The 23,790-nt window shown below is 42.2% G+C and overlaps 1 protein-coding gene, 1 non-coding gene and 1 pseudogene across 3 annotated transcripts in view; all 3 read right to left on the bottom strand.

Moving 5' to 3' along the window:
• Positions 1-4,747: 4,747 nt before the first annotated feature.
• THSD1 (thrombospondin type 1 domain containing 1) overlaps positions 4,748-23,790 on the bottom strand; it is a 28,099-nt gene continuing 9,056 nt past the window's right edge. Inside the window, exons 4-5 of one of the 2 annotated variants that reach the window (XM_029938594.1) lie at positions 13,819-13,977; positions 4,748-6,368 (exon numbers count right to left, since the gene is read on the bottom strand). In XM_029938594.1, the coding sequence (XP_029794454.1) occupies positions 5,005-6,368; positions 13,819-13,977 (1,523 nt within the window). In that variant the 3' untranslated portion in view covers positions 4,748-5,004. The remainder of the gene's footprint in view (positions 6,369-13,818; positions 13,978-23,790) is intronic. The other variant, XM_029938595.1, reaches the window with a different exon arrangement.
• LOC115290952 lies at positions 6,942-7,041 on the bottom strand (annotated as a pseudogene).
• LOC115290971 lies at positions 18,514-18,597 on the bottom strand. Its single transcript, XR_003908338.1, has one exon. It is a non-coding gene; the product is annotated as a small nucleolar RNA MBII-202 (small nucleolar RNA).

Below are 23,790 nucleotides of genomic sequence, written 5' to 3'. Positions count from 1 at the left end.
AAAAAAAGAAAACCCTCTCACATGCATAAATGAAAGATTGCACACAAAGAACTCACATCTTTTCAAGCTTCAGTAGTAAATATTCTGCTACTATGTATTAAATACTGCATGGTTTGCCCAAGCTTAGTGAAACCGCAATACAATCTAAGTTTATTTTGGGAGTGTTTGCTGTCTTTAATGTTTCTTATAAGTCTGGTTCACTTTTGTTTGGGAAAATCTTGGTGTCTCCTATTCTGAATGATAGCCTTGGTGGGTAGAATTTTCTTGATTGCATTTGTTTAGTCATTTCAGGATTTAGAATATATCATTATACTCTCTTCTGCCTCAAGAGTTTCTTCTGAGAAATCATCTCATAGCCTATGGGTTTTCCCTTGTACATAACTGTTTTCTTTTGTTGCTTTTAAAACTTTGTCTTTATGGCTACTTTTTAATTTTAATTATTATGTGTCTCCGTATGGACCTTCTCAGGTTGATTTTGTTGGGGTCCTTTGTGCTTCCTGGATCCGGATGTCTCTTTGCATCTTCAGTTTCAGGAAGTTTTCAGCTATTATTTTTTCAAATAATTTTTCTGCCCCCTTTTCCTCTTTTGTTCTTCTGGGATCCCTGTAAGGCAAATGTTATTTTGCATGATGACGTCACCAAATTCCCTTCAGCTATTCTTTCTTACTATTCTTTTTACCTCTTGTTGTTCAGTTTGGCTGTTTCCTATTACTCTTTCAGCTTGTTGCTCCATTCTTCTGCTTCCTCTAGTCTGCTATTGATTCCCTTCAGTGTATTTTTCATTTCAGTTATTCAGTTCTTCATCTCTGATTAGTTTTTTATTATGTTATATCTCTTTTTTGAAGGTCTCCCTGGGGTCCTCCACTCTTTTCTCAAGTCCAGTAAGTATATTTATGACCATTATTTTGAATTCTGTATCAGGAATACTGCTTGTCTTTCATTTAACTTTTTTGTTGTGGTTTTGTCCTATTTTCATATGGGACACATTTCTCAGTCTCATTTTGTCTAACTCATTGTGTCTATGTATTAGAAAAGTCAGCTATGTCTCCTTATCTTCAAAGTAGTAGCCTTATGAAAGAGAAGTCCTGTGGTGTCCTATAGTGCAATGTCCCCTGTTTACCAGAACCAGGAACTTCTGGTTTCCTGTATGGGTTGTGTGCTCCTTATTGCTGTGGCTGAGCCTGGTTTGCCTTCAGTCTAGTCATCAGGAATGACCCATTTTTTTGTAAGCAGGTTTTGTTCCCTGTAGTGTTAAGGAGCCAGTTTGGAGTTGCTATGGGCTTGCGGTTAGGCAGTGTTAGTAGTCAGACCAGATGCCCGCCCCAGTCCACTTGCTGTCATTACTGTCACTCCAAACTGCAGGGCGTTCTCCCCGCCTTATCCCCTGAGAGGCTTTCCTTGGTGAGTGGGCCTGTAGTCAAACCAGGATTTTGTTGGTGGATGGGGCCAGCTGTTAGACCAGATGCCTGTCCCCAATCTGTCTACCAGGGCTGCCATGTCCCAAACTGCAGGGCTTTCCCTGTGTACTGCCCCTTGAGAGATTTCTGTTGGTGGGTGGGGGCTGGAAGTCAGATCAGATGCCTGCCCCATCTCCTCCTGCTCTGCCGGCTATAAGGTTTGGCCGCTGGGACTGCAAGTGTACTGGTGTGTGGGGTTATCCTTCCCTCTCCCCAAGGCAGGAGCCACTTTGGAGTGGCATCAGTTCCTGCGAGAGCTGCTTCCAGGATGAGATGAGGCAGGAGGAACTTTGGAGGAACCTCTGCCGAGTGGGGCAGGTTGCATAGGGGGCTCCTCAAGAGAATGTGGGGACGGGGCACGTGGTGTTAGCAAGGTAGGTGGAGTGTTCATGCTGGTGTCCACAGGTGTCCAGGTATCTATGCTGGGTGGGGGGAGGCAGGGGAGCGAAATGGTTCTCTACTAGATGTTTGTTCTTGGAGAAGTTACCCAAAGATCCCTGCTCTCCAGCACACATTTTGAGATTAGTAAATAAATCTTCTTCAGAAAAATCCCACTTTCAAACTTCTGCTTTTATGCTTATCTTGGTAGGATTGTCTGTCTCTTTAAGGGCAGGGATTCAGGTTCTTATTGCCCTCTTGCTCTCAAAGACCTAAGCCTGCTGGTTTTGGAAGAACCTGGAAGTAAGCGCCACTAGTTTAAAAGGTCATTAAGTTAAGCCCAGCTGGTTTCCAAAGCCAAACGTTATGGGGATTCATCTTCCCAGTGCAGGTCTGCCGTGCCTGGGGTGGCTGTTGTGGGGTCTGCTCCTGTCCCCTCTTCCTGCTTGTTGCGTCCCCTCCATTTGTGGTAAGTCCTACTGGGAGTCTTGACCACACCTCCACCTGTCCCACTCTTTTCAGTGTGGTCTCCTCTCTATGATTAACTGTGGAAAGCCTGTTCTGCCAGTCTTTGGGTTGTTTTCTGGGTTGGTTGCGCGCACGTGGCTGTTAACTAGGTGTGCCTGTGGGATGAGGGGAACTCAGGATCCTTGCACTCCTCCTACACCATCTGCCCAGAAGTCCGGTTGGCATTGTCTTATATTTTCTATCTATTTAAGTTCTCACTGTGTTCACCCACTTTTGTTCCATTTTCAGTTAGCATCTTTATGGCTATTACTTTGAGCTCTTTATCAGATAATTACTTATATCCAATTTCATTAAGGTCTTTTTATGAGCTCTTGTTCTTTCATTTGGAACATATTCTTCTATAGGAGATTATTTCTGAGAAAGTTTATCACTTATCCACCAAAGACAAATACCTACTTTTCTCTTTCTCAGAGACAAGGGCCAAATTAGTTTACCTTTGAATGGTAGAGTTAGCTTTTGATTAGAGCCACAGAAAACTGTACTAGGTAGATGATGAACAGGTTATAAACTGGTGTTAATTCACTGTCATATTAATTTAGATGCATGATATATTGGGAAAGAACATCATTTTAACAGAAAAGTATTTTTGTTCATAGTGTTTTTCTCAAATGTTCACCCTCCTTGTATCTGTTTTGGTTTTAGTCTGACACTGCAGGGAAATTCACTGTGAAGTATGGAACAAGTGAGCATATGCCCTCTGTCCTCAAAAGTTGGCATGCAAGCCTGTGAACTTGGAAAGAGAACAAAGCTTTCTAATATGGTAAACCAAGAAAATGTAGATTAAGAAGTCTGGTTTCCTCTTCTTTGCATCAGCACGTACCAGCTGTCAGATACCACTGAATAATCTGCTCCTCCTGTTCCTGAAAGGTAGATGTTATTATTAAGGCGTTTCCAAAAGGAAGTATGTTTTAATTTTGAACAATGGCACAAATGAAGTGGTAATGCAACAACAAAAGAGAAACTTGAAAAAGTACAGCCTTTGCATTTGTGATTTTTTTTGTCTGTCCCACCTAATTCCATTCTCTCCGGTGGTCCCTGAACCTTCACCAGCAGGCTGACATCCTGATAAACTCTAAAAGGAAGAAGTAAAACAATGTGAAAGGCAAGGTGGGTGTGGCAGCTAAAGAGGTCACGGTGAACAGAAAGTGCAGCTACTCAAATGTATGCAGATAAGGCCTTAGGTTCTATGGCTGAAAGGAAGCACACCAGATTGAAGAGTGCCCACATGGTACCAGATGACAGACTTCCAAGGAAAGAGCCCAGTCTTCAGGTTTTTCTGCTTCGCCTCCACTGCCAAACAAAGCAAGTTGCAAGGCCAGGCGTAACATTAAGCAGTAGAAGTCTTCCTTCCTTTGGGAATAGTTAGTGAAGGCATCTCTCTATGCCCTCTTCTCGCTAAAATGGCCAGCTTTCTCCTTAGGTCCCTGCTCCCGCTGTGAGAGAAGACTTGCAGAGGCTGTGATGGCATTGTGACAGAATGGCCATTAGAATAGAAGTATGTTCATCTAATCCTGCAAGAGTTAATTCCTCTCCCTGAGCCGCAAATTCTTCACCTGGAAAGTGTGGTAGGCAGATTGAACCAGAAAACAAAAGATTTATTTCTAAAAGACTTATTTTCTCTATTTCCTTCTTTACTTCATTCTCCCAATTAAAAAATTTAAGCCATAAAATCATAGTCTAGTCTAGCTGCTTTCCATATACCTGAGATTAATTCACATTCTTACTTTCCAGTAACATGATAAAGTCACCTTTAGAAACATATACACACTGGTTTCCGAATGACACCCCTGGGTCTTGGCTGCCAGTTTAGTCCAGAAACACACAGAATTCTAATGCCAGTCAATGTCCATGCCAGTATCCACTACCCATGTTCTAGTTGACACTCTCTCAGGAGATAATACTTTCCTTTCTAAAATATATACTTTTTGCTCCAAACAATGAGTATTTGGATAGGTCTTCATTTGACTCACTACCTGAACCATCAGCTTCTTATATTATTTCTCCAAAGCAGAATCAACTCACCTAATTTTGCGTCAAGTCACCGGGACTTTTTGTTGCATTAAAAACATTCAGGTATCACCCAACTCTAGCATGAAAGGTTTTTCTGAAATATCTTGCAGCATCAGCATTTTCTAGGTAGTCTAGTACATACCAGTCATAACAGATTTGTTCTGCCAAACATAGAACCCATTCAGTATTGCCCCTGTAGGAGTCAAATTCTTACTTATAACTTAATAAACAAAGTTAACTTTGTTCCAGCCCTTCTTATGGTTGAGACTTCCAAATTTACTTCATGTTCCACACTGCCAACAAAGTGTTCAAAGCACTTAATACTTACAAGTCACATCTTGTCCTCTTTCACATCCACATGAGACTGAGCCCTATTTCACTCTTGTTTAATTTTTATTATTGTGGTTATTAGTAATAAACCAACAGAACGAGGATAACAAAGGGAAAAGTGCAGGATAAGTAACTTCTTCCTTATGAATTAAAACACATGCACACACTTGAGTTACTCCCTCCCCACCCAATCCTAATGTACAAATAGCTACACAAAACAGTCCATAGAGCTCAGTGAACAGCTGATGCCAGGAGCTGGGCAAAGGACCCCAACTGTATGAAGTCTCGGGCTGATCTGGGTCTAGATGACCAGCTTCTCCACACTGAGAGTACTTGTGGTTTCATCCTCCTCATTTGACCCAAAATAGCCCGGGAGGTCCAGCATCCTCTGCTCGGCCTCAGTGAGGCCAAATGACGTATTGTCATAGGAGGCGAACTCAGGGTGGGCTGGGAAGCTCTGACACTTGTCTTTTCTACCCTGAGAAGGGCTCAGAGGGCTGACCCTCTGGTAGCTATCTTTGGAGGCAGTGGGGGAAGGCTGCTTCCTCGAGGCACCCCTGTGACTGGGGGACGGGCCCCTCCGAGCTCTGTGAGGCTCAGTTCTCTCACCTCCTACCACGAAGCCTGCCTGGCTATCCCCCAGGTCCGGTTTCCTCATGGGGTGCCCCAGAGTGTAGGATTTAGGGGGAGGGTTTAATGGACCTCTGGTTGCACCCGCCCCTTCCGGTTTCTCCGGAAACGGAGCAGCGCCTCGACTGTGTGGCCGAAGTCTGTCTTCGGTCTGGTCCCAGGTCCGCGTCCTAGAAGTGTAGGCGGCCTGCCGTGGCGTCAGAGTGGACATGCTCCTCTCCCGGAACGGCCGGGCCTGCTTGGCTTCGTGAAAACTAGCGGTCCTCCTGAAGTGGGAGCCCCGGGGGTGGCCCCTCTCCGGCAGCGCCCCTCTGCCGCCGCCGTGCCTCAGCGCGGACTTGCGGATCACCGTCTGGCTCGGGCTGACGGCGCAACTGGCCGGACGCACCGGGGGGTCCAGCCTGGAGGGGGGCCTGGCCGCGGCACCGCCCGCGGGCTGCTCCAGAAACGGGGATTTGATTCGGAACTTGTTTGCGGCGGCTTCGTCTGGGCTGTCCACGTCTAAGGGGGGCGTGGCGGCGTCGATGGCCGTGTCTGTCAGGGGACTCTGAGACACGTGGTACACCTTGGTGGTTTCCGTCAGGCCCTTCTTCTTCATCTCCTTCAGCTGCTGCTGGGCCAGGCGGTAGCTGAACAGCGGCGGGATGATCTTCTGGGCGCTGGACTGCACGCTCTCGCTGCCAGAGGCGTCGTCCTCGGGAGCCGCGGGCGGGCTGCGCCGGTAGGTCAGGGGGATGCCTACGTCCCCCGAGCCCCCCGCGGGCCCGTCGCCGGCGTCGGAGAAGCTCCCGCGTGGCTCACTCAGCTCGCAGATGTTCTCCTCATCGGAGTTCTTCCGGAAGCTGGGGGAGTGGACGGAGTTGTGCCGAGCGGGCGGGCGGCACTTCGGGGAGCGGCCGAACTTCCGCCACAGCGTGATGAGGACCGTGGCGAGGATGATGAACAAGCACAAGGAAATCCCAGTAACGGTCACGATGTTGTTGGACTTCACCGGACCCTGGGGCTGAAGAGGGGACGCACTGGATGGCTGGAAAGCTACAAGACAAGGGAGAGTAAATGTATTCTCTGGTATTGATTGCCTGCGTGGTTTTAAGGTTCTGATTATCTAGCAGTCCTAGAAAACCAGTAAAATAAACAAGGACTGGGATTTCTGGTCTTAACACAACGTGTCTCTGCTGGCAGCTTAAGCCAGACCAAAAACAAAAACAAAAAACACCACCAACAAAACAAAAACCAAAAACAAACAAACAAACAAACAAAACCACACAAAAAAACCAAAACCCAAAAAACAAAAAAACACCAGGGCCCACGGAAAAGAGATGACCAGATAAACCAAAATCAGGGGTGATTCCTGCGCTCACTAGCTCCTGCTGACACGTGTCTCAAATGTTCCACGTAGAATAAAGCAGCGTAAGGAAAGTTTCAGGGTAAAGTCCAGGTTTTTGTGTAAGATAAAGTACACACAGGATATCTGTAGTTAAATGTATCTTTGAGATGCACATCGGAAAATTCTTGTCAAGTATTAAAACCTGACACGCAAAATGACTCAGGTAGGTTGTATCTCAGTTTGCATATCTGAAGAAATTAATAGGTGAAAATAAATCTTTAGGCAATACTGAACGCTTCACGAATGTGTCCCATCCCTGCACAGGGGCCATGCTAATCTCTATGGTTCCAATTTTAGTATATGTGCTGCCCAGACAAGCACAAGTCTTTGCATAATAGAATACAATTCAAGTTTTCCTTCTAATGTCAAAGAACTGGCCTTCCTGGCTGAAGCCTCTTCTGTTCACTCTTCTATTTCCAGCTGTCCACTCTTGCTTCCTTCCACAGGGTGTTGATTTGTCTTATTTTTCCCCTGCTCTTTCCAACTGGTTTGTCCCATGTTCATCAAGATGTTTCACCAAGATTCAGGCACCAATGGGATAACCAAACTCATCAGCATCCAGCACCTTTCCCTTTGCCTCCTTCCTTGCCTTACCTGAGGATTGGATTTCATGAAGGGTACCACCTTACCTGCCCACCCCTTTTTGTGGAAACTGTGATGTACTTTGTTTATAAGCAAACAAGACCAGCAGCATGGAGTGTTCCTCACTATTCTCATTCCTGATTGCCATTTTCAACTGTTTCACCTCCATATCAAAATTCTACCTAAAAACATATTCTCCATGCTCGACTTTTCATCTCCATGACTTATTTATTTTATAACTGTTAAGTGTGTACCTCTTAATTGTCCTTATTTTGCCCATCCAACCCACTCACCTCCTTCAGGCAACTACCAGTCTGTTCTCTGTATTTAAGAATCTATTTTTTTTGTTTATTAGATTCCACAAATAAATGATATCAGGTGGTATTTGTCTTTCTCTGTCTGATTTACTTCCCTTAGCATAATACCCTCTATTAACACTGTTGCAAGTGGCAAAATCTCATCCCTTTTTAGTGTGTGGTGTGTGTGGTGTGTGGTGTGTGTGTGTGTACCACCTCTCCTTTATCTATTCCATCTATTGATGAGCACTTGAGTTGCTTCCATATTTTGGCTATTGTAAATGATGCTGCAATCAACGTAAGATGCAGATATCTTTAAGAATTAGTGTTCCTTTTCTTTGGGTAAATACTCAGTAGTGGAATTGCTAGATCATATCATATTTCTATTTTGAAGATCCTCCGTAGTATTTCTGCAGTAGCTGCATCAAATTACCTTCCTACCAACAGTGCATGAGGGTTCTCTTTTCTCCATATCCTCACCAACACTTACTATTTGTTGTGTTTTCATACTAGCGATTCTATCTTCTGTGAGGTGATATCTCATCTCATTGTGGTTTTTATTTGTATTTCCCTGATGATGAGTGATGTTGTACATCTTCTCAAGGGTCTGTTGACCATCTGTATGTCTTCTTTGAGAAAATGTCTATTCATGACCTCTGCCCATTTTTTAATTGGATTCTTTGTTTTTGTTTATGTGGTGTTGAGTTGTATCAGTTCTTTATATTTTTTGGATATTAACCCCCTATCAGATATATCATTTGCAAATATCTTCTCCTATTTAGTAAGTTGCCCTTTTGTGTTGTTGATGGTTTCCTCTGTTGTGCAGCAAAAGCTTTTTATTTGTAATCCCAATTGTTTATTTTTGCTTTTGTTTCCCTTGACTGAGGATACATATCCATAAATGTTACTAGGGGTGATATTCAAGGTGTCTTCTATTCTGATGCCCATGCCATCTACCCAGACCATCCCCCTAAACTCCCTCAAACTGCCATCCTCCAACCTTGTGGCTGCCATCAGTCACTAGCACCTGGGTCTCAGTCTTTCTCACCATCCTACAGCTAGGTCTACTTGGGCAACGTCAGTGCCCATCTAACATATAATGCCTTACCATTGTTTTCAGCTGCTCCTCTTCTGAAATCTTAAATTTCACAGCTCACTTTCAAGCTGTATCTTCTCCTCTTACTCAGTCAGTATTATTACGCTGGTTTTTCAACCTCACTGCAATTTCTGATTCCACAACTCATCCATTTATTCCCTCCCCATCTGCCAGCCAGCTCCTGGCCTCCCTTCTCTCCTTATACTCATGAGCCATCATATAAACCATTCTCTTGCCAATAACCTCAACTCTCTGACTTTTAGTACTGAGCCAGACTCCTTTCCTTGATCTACAGCAAAAGCCCATCCCTTGGTAAACCAGTACATGTGAATTATCAATTGCTGCACCAAGGCACTGAGCAATAGTGGAGAAAAAAATACATCTGTGAAGGTCAGTGCCTCTGCTACTGACAGCCCTGACCTCAGCTGCCCACAGTATGGGCAGCATGGGTTCCTAAGCAACTCAACTCTTCCATTCCCCACAAACTTTACCACTCTCCTCAAGTCCCCTACCAACCCTCCTCCTCAGAATACCACTGATTCACACAAAAATAGAGGCTATCTGGAAAGTACATCCCCCAGCTTAGCATCTCCCCTACAGACTTAGGAGCAGTCACACTTCTATTCACTTCTTTCTCTATGGAATTAGTGGGAGAAGTGTCTTCATACAAAGGCAGGTCTGCCAAGTGCTCTCTCGATCACCCTTCTCAAGGGGGATCAACCCTCTGTACCATTTCTCTCCAGCTTTTCCACTAGGCAGCTCCATGCTAACATGCTTAAGCTCTCACTTTTAATAGACCTTTCCAGAGCACTCTCACTACTGCCACAACCATATCTTATTCCTTGTCTTCCCAGCCAAGCTTAAAGAAAGAAGAGTCTAGGAGCATCTGGGTGGCTCAGTAGGTTTAGTGTCTGGCTTTGGCTCAGGTCATGATCTCACGGTTCATGGGTTCAAGCCCCATGTCAGGCTCTGTGCTGACAGCTAGCTCAGAGCCTGGAGCCTGTCTTCAGATTCTGTGTCTCCCTCTCTCTCTGACCTTCCTCTGCTCACGCTGTCTCTCTCTCTCTCTCTCTCAAAAAAAAAATGTAAAAAATTTAAAAAAAAGAAAGAAGAGTCCATATTTGTTGTCTTACTCCTTCTACATCATCATTTCTGACTCCTGCAACCTGACTCCAGGATTCCAGTGAAGTAGTTTCTGCTGAGGTCATTAATGATCTTTTAGCTAAATTCAAAAAAGTTTAGTCCTGATATTCCTTGAGCTCTGCAGTATTGGCCACTTCCCAACACTTCCTGAAATCTTTTCTCTTCTTGGCTCCAATGATAGTACTCACTTATTAAATTTGGAGAGAAGAACATCGACTTTGGAACAAGGAGATTTAGATCCTATCCTGGCTCCATTAGCTCTGCTCTCTCCACTGATGTCCTATCAACACCTTCACCTCCACATGCCCAAGACTCATCCTCTTTCCCCCAGAACATGTGCCTTATCGAATATCCTATCAAGGAAATGGCACTACTGTCCATGAAGTCGCCAGTACTAGAGTCCTGGTTTTCACCCTTGATGCTTCCCTCTCTAGCACTTACCACATCCAGAGTCTTTGAGCCCTTCCTTCCTCTGTCTTCCCACTGTCATCATTTCATTTTTCACCTGGGTTACTGAAAAGCACTTAACAAGCCTTGCTTCTGCTCTTCTTACCCCTTCCAATGTATTCTTACCACTATACCTAAGAGATCCCTCTGAAATACAGGCCAAACCTGGAAAGTCCCTCAGAATCTGGCTCCTACCTACTTGTCCACCTTCATTTTTACCACTCCCTCCTGGTACACTATACTCTAGATACATTAAACTATTCTTAGTTCTTTGGGTCTCTTAATGTACCATCTTCTTTCATGTTTGCATTCATTGGTCCCTTTGCTAAATTCCCTTTCTCCCTTGGTTCACCTCAGGGACACCTACTCAACTCTCAAACATTAGCTCAAATATCACCACCCCCAAGAAAGGAGTTATTTCCAGCATGGATTTTTACCCCTGAAAGCTTCCATAATAAGCTGTGGATATCTTTTTCATTGTAGGTTCTACACTGTACTGTATATTATTCCTATTTATGTGTCTGCTGAGCTACTATATCCTAAGTGCCTTCCAGATAGGAACATGTCTTATCCATATACAGTAAAACCTTGGTTTGCAAGCATAACACATTCTGGAAACATACTTGTAATCCAAAGCACTGGTATATCAAAGCAAATTTCAAGAAACATTGGCTCAGTTGTGATCATGTGACATTCGGCATCATGTACCATTCATATTGCAAGACAGTGCTCATTTATCAAGTTAAAACTTATTTAAAATGTTTGTTTGTCTTGCAGAACATTAACCAAACAAGTTACTCACAATCTAAGATTTTACTGTATTCCCAACTCCAGTCATAGTAACTTACTCATAGTTGGTATTCAATAAATGCTAGATTAATTCATTATTAAAAAGGTAATAGCAAAATGATGAATATCCCACCAGATGGAACAGGGGCATAATGGCAGTGGGTCCTCCCGTTCTCATGTGTGAATGAGATGGTCAAATTAATATAGAACTTGACACGGAAACATCCTTCAAAGCCAAACAAAACTAAACTCTCAACCAAGTGAACATAGTTGAATGATGAAAGACTTGTTCCTGACATAACTTCATTCACGTAAAGTGGCTGCTTATGTCCATGGGGAGCAGCAATTCAATTGCACACCATGGACCTCTTTATTTAGCAGTTATCTCTGACTGTGGCTGGCTCCCTTCAAAACCATGGCTGGAGAAAAGCCAAAGTGCTGCTGACCTCACCCGTTTGCCTCATCTACGTCTCTCTTTCACTTGAAGATTTCAAAGATTTTCAAAATAGGTTGAATAGGAAGATGAACATTTGGAACAAATGATCATTTTTATCCACATAAGCAGGTATCTGAAGACCTTTTTGCTAATTTATAATTTCTAGTTAGCAAGTTTTCCAAAAATATAGTATAAATTTCTAGTTCCCACCCAATATTAAAGAGTTAAGACAATAGAACATGAGTAATTCCATATATTCTCAAAACTAATTGCTAATTCCAGGTTATTGATGCTTCCAGAAAGCGAGAGTGGCCTGTGTAGAAAGGCAAGGTGTTCAAGATAGGTAGGTGAGAAGGGTCAGATCTAGTCCTCTGCTTTCTAGCTTGATGGTCTTGGGCAGGTCAGTTATCTTCTCTGTGCTGTGGAGTCCTAATTAAGTGTGATAATGTATTTAAAGTACTGACACATAGCAGATAGTCAATAAACCATTTATACTGTTGTCACTTCTAAAAGTACAGTAGAAGCCAGTGACAATTGATTGTAAATTCATTTGAGTTCATCTATTCATTCCTTCATTATGGAACTCTAGATAGAATATCTTAAGATGCCATCCCAGGGGCACCTGGGTGGCTCAGTCAGTTAAGCGTCTGGCTTCAGCTCAGGTCATGATCTCACAGTTTGTGGGTTTGGGGCCCACATCGGGCTCTGTGCTGGCGGCTAGCTCAGAGCCTGGAGCCTGTTTCAGATTCTGTGTCTCCCTTTCTCTCTGACCCTCCCCAGCTCATGCTGTCTCTCTCTGTCTCTCAAAAATAAATTTAAAAAACATAAAAAAAAAAAGATGCCATCCCAGAATTGAGATGAACGGGTATATTTGAAGGTAATTATACTCAAGACAGAAGCTGTGAAAGTAAAAGGGACTTATAAAGAAAGAGTAGACATAGAATAGAGTTTTAGAAAATATATGAAATATAACTGGAGAAAGAACACATTCAGAGTGAGGCCAAGGGCTTATGAAAGAAGAGAGGCAGGCTGAGGGCTAGCAGAAGAGCCTAAGTCTGAGGAAAATCAAAAGAAAGAATATCCTCAGGATGCTGGAATAAAGGGAACAAGGCCTACAGCACTGGCTGGAAAAATGAGATAGCACAAATGAATTTCTAAGGTCATAGGTGGGGACACTGGCCAAGGTGTTGCCAGGTGCCTGTGGTTTTTGCTAAAAGATGCTCTGAGATCCAAACACAGAAAAACATCTAACTCCTCCAGATCCCAAGGGACAAGGAACTAGGGATGGTTTTTGAAACTGGAATTGGAGAGTGGAAGAAGTTTCTCTAAGGGTCAGGACCAAAGCAAAGGCTGGAAAATTAAATGGGGGCTGTTTGTAGATCAGTAGGTGAGATGGTCTGTGGACAGAACAAAGATTGTTATTACTGTAACCTGTGGCAAATGAATGGAATTCAACTCTGTAAACTGAGGCACACCTAACTGAGCCCCATCAGCATTACATCTATAAACTGTTTGTATCAAAACTCACTGAACACCCACTAGGGCCTTCGAAATGGCTGAGAAGATGATGGAAAGGCTCGTCTCTAGATGATGACAGGAAGAAATCTCCCACCTTCTCCTCCTGAACAGGGGTAGTAAAGAATAAATGTAGGGCCACTTAGGGATAAGACAGGGTGACCTGACTCATTTTGACAAATAATGGTCTAGGGACACCTGGGTGGCTCAGTCAGTTAAGCATCCAGCTTTGGCTCAGGTCATGATCTCACGGTTCATGGGTTCGAGCCCCATGTTGGGCTCTGTGCTGACAGCCAGCTCAGAGCCTGGAGGCTGCTTCGGATTCTGTGTCTCCCTCTCTTTCTAACCCTCCCCTGCTTGCAGTATCTCTGTCTCTCAAAAATAAATAGAAAACATTAAAAAAATTTTTTAAAGGTCTATGTGGTCTTCTCTAAGGTGATGAGAAAAAGCATTTTTAAAATGTTCTTCTGCAATTTTGGCAGGAAGAAGTAAAGGATAAATAAGAAAATAAAAACAAAAGTATCCTAGGAAGACATGATCATCCTCCTATTTTTGTATTTTTAAAAATGATTTCCTTGTCATTTCCCTATCTTCCACAGTGTTCTGTTTCCTGTCATCTCACTGGCCAGCTACTCCCAGTCACAGAAAAACTAATGAGTACAGCCTTAGTAAAGCCAGCAATAACAGCAGTGTGTCAACGTGTCCACCTCTGAATTCAGGTTGGTGATTTTCAAGCACGCCTGGGTTCAACAGGCCCTCTGGGGACGTATTCCCGAAGAAAGAAGAATACCTACCAGCACAGTCCTCCAGGGAACACAGGGAGGTCTCCATGGACACTCCAGGGCAGCCAGGTCTGGAGGGGAAGGAAGTCAGGCACACGCGGCGTCGCTCTCTGACACCATCCCCACACGTGGCACTACACTGGCTCCACGGCTGCCATAGCCCCCAAGTTTCTGTAAGGACATTAGCCATGCTTTTAATACTAGTTCATTTGAGAATCAGAATTTAACTGCACCCAAATGAAGCAGCGCACTCAAATCTCAGTAAATAAAAATATTCCTAAAGATGTGGGAAGCTGGAAAGACTGTTTAACCACCCTTAAGACAAAGGAAAAGCTGTATAATTTACAAAATGTTACATGTTGTAACGTTTGTAACATGTTTACAAAATGTTAACCATTTTGGAACTCATCAGAGAGCAAAGGTCACAGGGCAACCAAATGGCCTAAAATATAAGGAAAGACAGGCTCCTCTACGGAAAGACAGGATGTAAACCTTGTTTCCCGATGTGGGTTCCAGGCCTCATATAAGCTAGTGAAAGGAAGTCATCTAAAAATATAATGAATTGCTAGAGGCCTAGTGTGGGCCAGCATGAGAATATAGAATCCCTGGGAGCCACATGTCCACTTGTACCCACTTGTAGGTTCTTCATGGATCCCATTGGATGCTCACAACAAGGACTGAGGGTAGGTACAAGACCAGAGAATTCCTTCCTTTTAGTGGAGGCCTGAGGATGGATGGGAGTGGCACTGTGAGAAAGACAAACCTCACAGAATCCTCCTCCCCATCCACTCTACCAACAAAAGCCTCAGCCATTGGGGACAGAGCAGAAGCCCTGTCACTTTAAGGGCATGAGTTGAGACTCAGGGTTGCTAAAGAATGGAAAAAGAAGGAACTCTTCACCCCTGGAGAGGAGCAGAAAATATACTGAGTTTGGACTATTAAAGAGCTTCCACCACTGGAGAGAGGCAAGATCAAGAAGGCCCCATCCATGAGACTCGGGGCACAGCATTTATCTAAGACTAAGGATGAATTAGAACAAGAGAAAGCTCTCCAGCTCCCATCACCCAAACCCTACCCTGCACCATGCTAGCAATTTCCAAGTATCAAGTACTAACAACCTACTGCTAGGACAGCAGCAAGAGTGACAGACAGACAGAAGCCTCTCTTGTGTGCAGGCGCAAACCTAAAGCTGAGGGTGTAACAGAAATGTGGAGAAAACCGTCTGGCAAGCCAACTCCTACCCTAACTGCAAAGTAACATTAGAAAACTCTGAACTCTGTCATGTACCGAGGATGGCCATAGCAACAGCACAAACCCAAACACAGATCAATTCTTTAGTGCACTGACCCAGTCCCCACACTAAAGGCCTAGCAAAAGCCAGGTATGCCCATTTCCCCTACATAAGTACTATTTATTGTTGTCTACAGTTCTAAATAAGACATGCAACTTTCAACCAAAAATTATGAGACACAGAAAGCAGCAGGAAAAAAAACTATCAATAAATAAAGTAATCAAGAGAACCAGACTCAAATGTGACCCAGGTATTGGACTATCAGAGAGAGAAGTTAAAAGACTTTAGTGGAAAGGTGAACAAGAGGAGTAGATGAAAATTTTCACTAGAGAGTTGTAAACTAAGAAGAGGTAAATGGAATGCTAGAAATGAAAAACATGGTAACAAACATAAAGAATGCCTTCTAGAATGCTCATAAGTAGACTTACTGAGGAAAGTAACAGTAAGTCTAATATAGGTCAATAGAAATCAATCGAATCAAGACACAAAGATTAAAAAGAGAGAGTGAATAAAACAGAATGGAATATCCAAGATCTGGGGGACAATATCAAATAATCTCTTGTTTAGGTTATTAGAATGCCAGAAGAGATAAAGAGAATCAAATAATGACCAAGAATTCCCCAAAATTAATGAAGTATACTAAGCTCTACCCAAGATGCTTGGAAAACATTAGGCAGAATAGATACAAGAAAGTAAATAAACAACAACAAAATTAGACACACTATATTTAAACTGATAAAAACCCAAAACAGAAAACTCTGAAGGCTGTGGTAGGAGGAAGGAAGGTGGAAGGTAGACATACATTGTATATGGAAGAATAAAGACGAGAAATACAGCAGGTAATCCAAGGAAAATGAAGTAATATCTCTAAAATAATGAAAGAAAAAAACACCAACTCAGAATTCTATATCCAGTTAAAATATCTTCCAAAAATTAAGGAGAAATAAAGAGGTTTTAGACAAACAAAAATGAATAAAATTAGTTACCAGCAGATCCTTACTACAAGAAATGTTAATAGAAAAGCTTTAGGCAGAAGAAATATGACACCAGAAAAAAAAATTGTGTCTGTACAAAAAACTGAAAAGTGCTGGAAATGGCATTTATAAAGGTAAAAATAAAACTCATTTTTTCTTACTTTTAAATGCTCTTAAACATAATGCTAAAGATGAATAGTATTATGTGTTCATAGCATATACAAAGTAAAATGTATGACAATCACACAAAGAATATGGGTGTAATGAATTGGGAGTGTACAGTTAATAGGGTCCTTATACTACATGTGAAGCAAAATACTATTACTCAAAGATCGATCAAGAATAATTAAAGATATATATTGTAAACTGCAGGACAACCACTAAAAACATTTTAAGGTATAAATAGTAAACCAACAGTGTGGTTAAACTAACCCATAAAGATATTCAATTAATAGAAGGAAGAAATGAGGAGGAAGAAACAAAGAACAGAATAAACAGATATAAAATGATCAGGATGATAGATTTTAGTCTAACCATATAATGTTTACACTAAATATAAGTAATCTAAACACACCTTTTAAAAGATAGAGATTGTGAGATTGGGTAAAAAAGCACAACCCAACTATATGTTACTTAAAAGAAACTCACCTTAAACATGAAATCAAAAAGATATATGCATGCCAATGTTTACTGCACCATTATTTACAATACGCAAGATATGGAAGTAACCAAAGTGTCCACTGATTGATGAATAAATAAAGATGTGGGGTAGGTACATACACACATACACACACACACACACACACACACACACACACACACACACACACACACACAAGAATATTACTCATCCACAAAAAAGGATGAGATCTTGCCACTTGCACCAACATGGATGGACCTATAGGGCATTAGGCAAAATGAAATAAGTCAGACTGGGAAAAACAAACACTATAGAATTTCATTCATATGTAGATTCTAAAAAACAAATGAATAAACAAACAAAAGGCAGAATTAGATGTATACCTACAGAAACAATCTGATGATTGCCAGAAGGAAAGGGGTGATGAGATGGGAAAAACAGATGACAGGAAGTGGGAGATACAGGCTTCCAGTTATGAAATGAGTAAGTCACAAGAATAAAAGCCACAGAATAGAGAAAACAGTCAATGATATTGTAATAGCATCGTATGGTGACAAACGGCAGTCACACTTGTGTTGAGCACAGCATAACATATAGAGGAGTTGAATCATTATGTTGTACGCCTAAAACTAAGTAACACTGTGTGTCAACTATACTCAAGTAAAAAAAAATTTAATAAAAAACTCACTTTAAAAATTAAATACATAAATAGGTTAAATGTTAACAGGTGGGAGAAGTTATACTCATGAACATTCATTAACAGAAAACTGGAGTAACTACATTAATATCAGACAAGGTAGACAGCAGAACAAGGAATACTACCAGGAATACGGAGGGACATTATTACATAATGATAAAAGGTCAATCTAGCAAGGAGTCTTAACAATCCTAAATGGGGGTGCACCTAACACCAGAGCTTCAAAACCCATACAAAATATTCCAGAACAGTTTACTGACACACGCAAGTATCTCTTCCAAGCATATATGTAATCACTGCCAGACAGAATAAATAGTCTCCTATAAAAAATTATCCTAAAACCCTTCTCTATCAGTACCCATCCAACTTCAAGACCCAGGTCATACCAACCCTAGGCACCAAAACACACTCTGCATAAAGGTCTTTCTTCATCCTTTGTGGGCAAAAATTCAATACACTCAAAGATATATAAAGCACTACAAAAACATAAGGAGAACACATAGGGCAAATACATTCTCAGGTAATCCAAGTGGTGCAATCTCTGAAATGAGTCATGGAATATGAGCTCTTTATAGTAATTAAAAGTCTCTGGGATTTTCACAAGAGTGGGAGCATTACAAACCACTGTCCTGGACCAACATCAACTGTGGTAATTATGTTCCATCCAGAGGTCCAACTGAACACAATATTGGTTCTGTGTCTCCAGATCACACTGCAGCTTCTCAAATGGGAGAACAATAAGCCGGCTTTTGTCCTTAAGCTACAGAGCTATTCAGACACTAAGCCCCTCGTGCCTGCAAAGCTTTGGGACTCTCATATTAAAATCTCTCTGAGTTAAAGTATGGTAATTTATTTTTGAAAAATCTACTGGGAATTCCAATACTGAGAAATCTGAACTGCAAATTAAATCAATGCATAGTTTATTCTTCTCTTATGCTCATATTTAAGACTACAAAAGGTAGAATTACAAATACTAATAATCTTTTTTGTAAACTCTCATTTACTTTACATAAATATAATTTACTTAATATATAAAGTTATTTGTCAAACTAAAAACAAAAATTCCACTAGTAGTGGCCAGGGGGGAAAAAGTTTTAATAAAAGCATGAAACTTTCTTTTTCATCAGATGGAAAAAGGTTCAAATGTGCTCTCATCAAGGAGGTGCAGCGACTCCAGAGAAGGTCATCTCCGGAATAAAAGCATGAAACTTAATGTCAAAAATTTCATTTTGAAATTTTTGTCCTAAGACAATCAACAATAAAAAGCAAACATTTAGGCTACATCTTATGTCCTTTAATTTTAAGCCAAATTAATCAAACGGGAAACCAGGAAATCAATCAAAGCAATTAACAAATTTAATCAGGCAAAAGTTTTTAATGCCTTAAGCAATTCTGTCTGTTCCCTGAAGATTTCTACCAATAACTTTGAGGGAAATACTAGGAAAAATGAAAAGATAAATGTAGTTCATGTTTTAGAAATAAAGAGCAAGATGACCAATATTTCAAATGCTCTTCATGAATGAAAGCTGTTTTGTTTGGTCCTGGCTAGATGTCCATACATGCACTCACACTGCATAACAAACCTGTTTGGCCAGGATAAATACCTTTCAGGCTACTATAGAGGATATTAATTCTGAAAGAGCATAATTTGTCTGGAATAGGAAAAGGGAGATTTGTTTATACACCTCAAGACTATCTGAAAGAATACAGCCCATGAAATATTCACAACTGGAAGATATTTTGCTCAAGAAACGAAAGCAACTAAACAAAACATGCTTGTAAGAAAGTTATCTAGGGGTGCCTGGGTGGCTCAGTCAGTTGAATGTCTGACTCTTGGTTTCAGCTCAGGTCATGATCTCACAGTTTGTGGGTTCAAGCCCCACATTGGGCTCACATCAGGCTCTGTGATGACAGTGCAAAGCTTTCTTGGGATTCTCTCTCTCTCTCTCTTCTTCTCTCTGCCCCTCTCCAACTTGTGTTCTATCTCTCTCTCCCAAAACAAATGAAAAAATTAAACATTAAAAAAAAGGACATTAGCTTTAAAAAAGAAAGAAAAGAAAGTTCCCTAGACAAGAGTGAGTAACTAAAAGCAGTAGATGCAGCAAAGGCAGCTGGATAAGCAGTTCAGACTTTCTGAGCACAGAAGAAGGCTCATTTACATTGGCCAAATCATGCTTGTGGATTCCAAAGACAGTTATGTGTCTTTCAAGAGGGGTGGACAGCATAAGATAAACCAGTGAGATGAGAAAATGGTATATGTTTTTTTCAATTTAAACACTTTATATTATTTAATACATGAATTGACAGTTGATTATATGGGAGGCAGTACAGAATAATGGTAAAAGCCCATCAACCACCGTTAGTGGCTAAGCCACTTAACCACCCACTGACCTTGGGCAAGTTACTTAATTTTGTGCTTCTATGTCTTCACCTATAAAATTGACAAAATTATAAACCTAATAGGGTTGTAAAAACTAAACAGGTTTAATATTTATAAATTACTCAGAACAATGCTTAGTTACAAAGTAATCACTATATAAACATCAGCTTTATTATGTCAGATGATCACACACAGAACATAAGATATCCTAAAGGATATTCCTAAGGAATTCCAAAAGAAGCATTTACTCTTTGAAGGATTTACAGATTCATTCACTTTCAAAGAACTATGGAGTATTAAAGCGTCTAAGGGTCTACTTGTAGGAAGTTTTAAAACTATATTTTCTGGTTTTAGGTAAACTAACTCACAAGGTGGACAGATAGCTTTAAAAAGATTCTGACAGGGAATTAAAGATAATACACAATCTGCAAACAGGAAGGAACTGACAGGGTTGATAGTTCTGTTCTTGGTAAAAAGCTCTTGTTCAGTCATTATGAAAGAAAAACAAGACCATTTAATCACAGAAATGAGAAGACGGCCTAAAAATGTAATCATCAAGGAAACTATATATTAAATATATACACTTCTTATTTATCAAAAAATAAGTTTAAAAAAACTACATGACTATGACTTCATATCTGGATTGGCCCCATTTGCATTCAATTTTCACTTTAAGAAAACATGTATTGAACACCTATTAAAGTGCCAGGCCTTCTAAGTAGGCCAAATAAATAGCATAAATAGCTTCATGGCAGCACAAGTTGGCTTTTCCTACCAAATGCACTTCCCCCATGAGGGCGGACAGAGAAAGACACTGAACAAATCATGACAGAAATGATCAGTGCCATGAAAGAGGAACAAAGGACGCCCCGCCAGCTTATAGCAAAGAATTTAGCTAGTTTGGGGTCAAGGAAGAGTAACCCAAGTGGGGACTTGGGAGACAGGCTGATGTCAACCAGGGGAAGGTGGGAGGAGGCGCCTGCCCAGGGATGGTGACTGTGGGCTGGGCAGCGCAGCCACCGAGGGCCCTGTGGATTCTCATCCTCATATCCAGTGAGGGGGCTGAATGACTGATTTGAAGCAGGGGAAGAGCCTCCGCAGACCCGAATTTTAAACAATCCCTCTGGCTGCAGTGAGAGAACAAAGTGGATGGGGGAGGGAGCTAGAATCAATTAGGAATCTGTTGCAATAGGTCAGCCAAGGGATGAGAGAGGTTTAAACCTAGTGGTATCCGCAGAACTGGGGCAACGTGGAGAGAGTCAGACCCCGAGGAGACAAAACTCATAGGACTTAGTGATTTATTATTTACAGGAGGTGAAGGAGAGGAAGACTCCCGGGTTTCTGCTTTGAACAATGAAATGGGTGGTGGAGGCCTGTCCTGAGGAGCAGGTTTAGGGGGGAAGATGAGGAGTCTACTTCTAGGGAGACCTGTGAGGGGCGACAGCTACGCAGCAGCACTTAGATGCAGGGAAGGGATGCCAGGCTGGAGTCCTTGGCATCAGGTGTGTTAAGAGTAAACAAAGAGGATCTAGTATAAGATGCAAAAGTCCAGGAGCGCCTGGGCGGCTCAGTCAGTTACGTGTCTGACTTTGGCTCGGGTCATGATCTCACAGTTTGTGAGAGACCCCCATCAGGCTCTCTGATGACAGCTCAGAGCAGAACCTGCTTCGGATTCTGTGTGTGCCTCTTCCTGCCCCTCCCCTGCTCATGCTCCCTCGAGCTCTCTCTCAAATGTAAGTAAACATAAAAAAAAATAAAGATGGAGGACTTCCCTGGCCCATTCTGTCCAGACCAGGGAACCTTGCCCGAGAATGCTCTCAATAAAGGCCTTTTACATTTAAAAAATAAATAAATAAAAAAATAAAGATGCAGAATTCCAATAGTTAATGGATGAGACCAGGTGGTAGAAGTGGCAGGCGAAGGCGACCAGGAAGGAACAGCCAGGCAGGTGGGAGGTAAGCGAGGCGAGCGTGGGGTCACAGAATCAAGGTCAATGAAGACAGACTGCAAAGCTCCTAGGTATTGGGAACTTGGAAGTCAACCGCTGGCTGCTTTAGTGAGAGCACTTTCAGGGGAGGGGTGTGGCTTAGACATGGGCTGAAAAGTGAGCATGAGGTGAGGAAATACATCACAATGTATAGGTGACTTTTTCAAGAACCTGGGCTATAAAAGGAAGAGGAGAGAAAGGCGGTATCTCGTAGGGGAGAGCCAGCGGATGAGGGGAGATGTCTGCTGTGTTTTTAGATAAGAGAATTAAGTATATTTCAAAGCTGATAGGGATGAGCCCATCAAGGGACAGTTAGAGACAGAGGAGGGAGAGGGGATAAGGATTAACAGAGGATTCCTGACATGAGCAAAGGGACTGGGGTCCACACCAGAGAGGAAGGTTGACCTCACATTGGAGGAGTGACACTTCTTCCATGGTGGTGACAAAGGAGGACTGACGGCTGCAGGCACACAGATATTTTAGTGACGGGGTGAGGTGACTTGTATCAGATGGCTGCCAGCTGCGCTGTGTGGCAGTGAGAGCAGCGCTGACCAGGGGAGCATGGTGGGCCCGGCTGCGGACGGAGGTGGAACCCACTCACAGTGTCCCTTGGTGCCCAGGCATGACCTTCTTGTGCAGCTTGCATGCCCAGCGGGCAGCCAGGAGGCAGCTGGATTCCTGTATCAGAAGGATTACAGGGCACAAGAGTTTAGGGTATTGGTAGAGAGAGATGAAACAGTCCATGAAATCTAGGCCAGAGAGGTTAAGTGCAAGAAGAGAACTGACCAGGGGGTATGGAGAAAGTCAAAGGAAATGAGCTTCCAAGGAGAGAAAGTGGGTGAAGCTGGAGCAAGAAACCCTTGGGGTTCCAAGGATAATCAGAGGTGTGGGCTGTCAGGGTGCCCGGGGCTTAGCAGGGATGAAGATGTCTGCAAATCAGGCAATCCCTGCCAGATGATTCTCTGGCCAAGACCAGGCCTGCACCCAGGAGAAGGAAAAGGAACACAATGAGGAGCGCGGGGCATGGACGGAATTGTAATAACCCTAGTTCTTTGTGATTACATAGGGCATTATGCAAAGAATTCAGAATCTGAACTTTGGGGAAATCTTGCTTTGAAATCTCACTTCTAAAGAAATGCATTCCTATAAATGGTAACATGAAAGAGACACGATCAGTTAGAGAAAGCCAGAAGTTAACTACATGCAATTTGAGATTTAGTTTTGAATTCTGCTCATACTTGCCGTGAACTTGCTGTATGATGTAATGATACAACTTTGTAAAGCATAATGACACAGCGGCCAAGTGTTAGGGGAGGACTTGCTCCCAACATGTCAAGCACAAAGCTGAGAACCGTGCACATGTGTTTCACGGGATTCTCACAACAACTCTCTGAGGCAGAAACCCTTTATCCCTGTTTTACTAATGGGGAAACTGAGACCTAGAGAAATAAGCGGGGAGCTGGGTCTGCTTATCATTACTCTTAGTTTTTCAGATAAGGACAGACAATGCCACTTGGGACCTTATGAGGAGTGAACCATAACAAGGATGGTACAGCTCACCTGAATTCAAAATAATAGCGTCCTAGACCTCAATCGCAGCAATTTCCTCCTCAACACATCCCCAGAGGCAAGGGAATCAAGAACAAAAATGAACTACTGGGACCTCATCAAGATAAAAAGCTTCTGCAAGGCAAAGGAAACAATAAAAAAAACTAACAGGCGACCGACAGAATGGGAAACGATAGTGGCAAATGGCATACAAGATAAAGGGCTAGTATCCAAAATACATAAGGAGCTCACTAAACTCCATACCTGAAAAATGAATAATCCAGTGAAGAAATGGGCAGAAGACATGAACAGACACTTCTCCAAAGAGGACATCCAGATGGCCTACAGGCACATGAAATGATGCTCAACATCACTCATCATCAAGGAAACACAAATCAAAACCACACTGAGATATCACCTCACACCAGTCAGAGTGGCTAAAATGAACAAATCAAGAGACTATAGAT

Source organism: Suricata suricatta, chromosome 4 (genome assembly GCF_006229205.1).
Source record: "Suricata suricatta isolate VVHF042 chromosome 4, meerkat_22Aug2017_6uvM2_HiC, whole genome shotgun sequence".
In the NCBI taxonomy this organism is placed as follows: Eukaryota; Metazoa; Chordata; class Mammalia; order Carnivora; family Herpestidae; genus Suricata; species Suricata suricatta.
The sequence above is the reverse complement of the archived record's forward strand: the minus strand, read 5'-3'. Positions and strand labels throughout refer to the sequence as shown.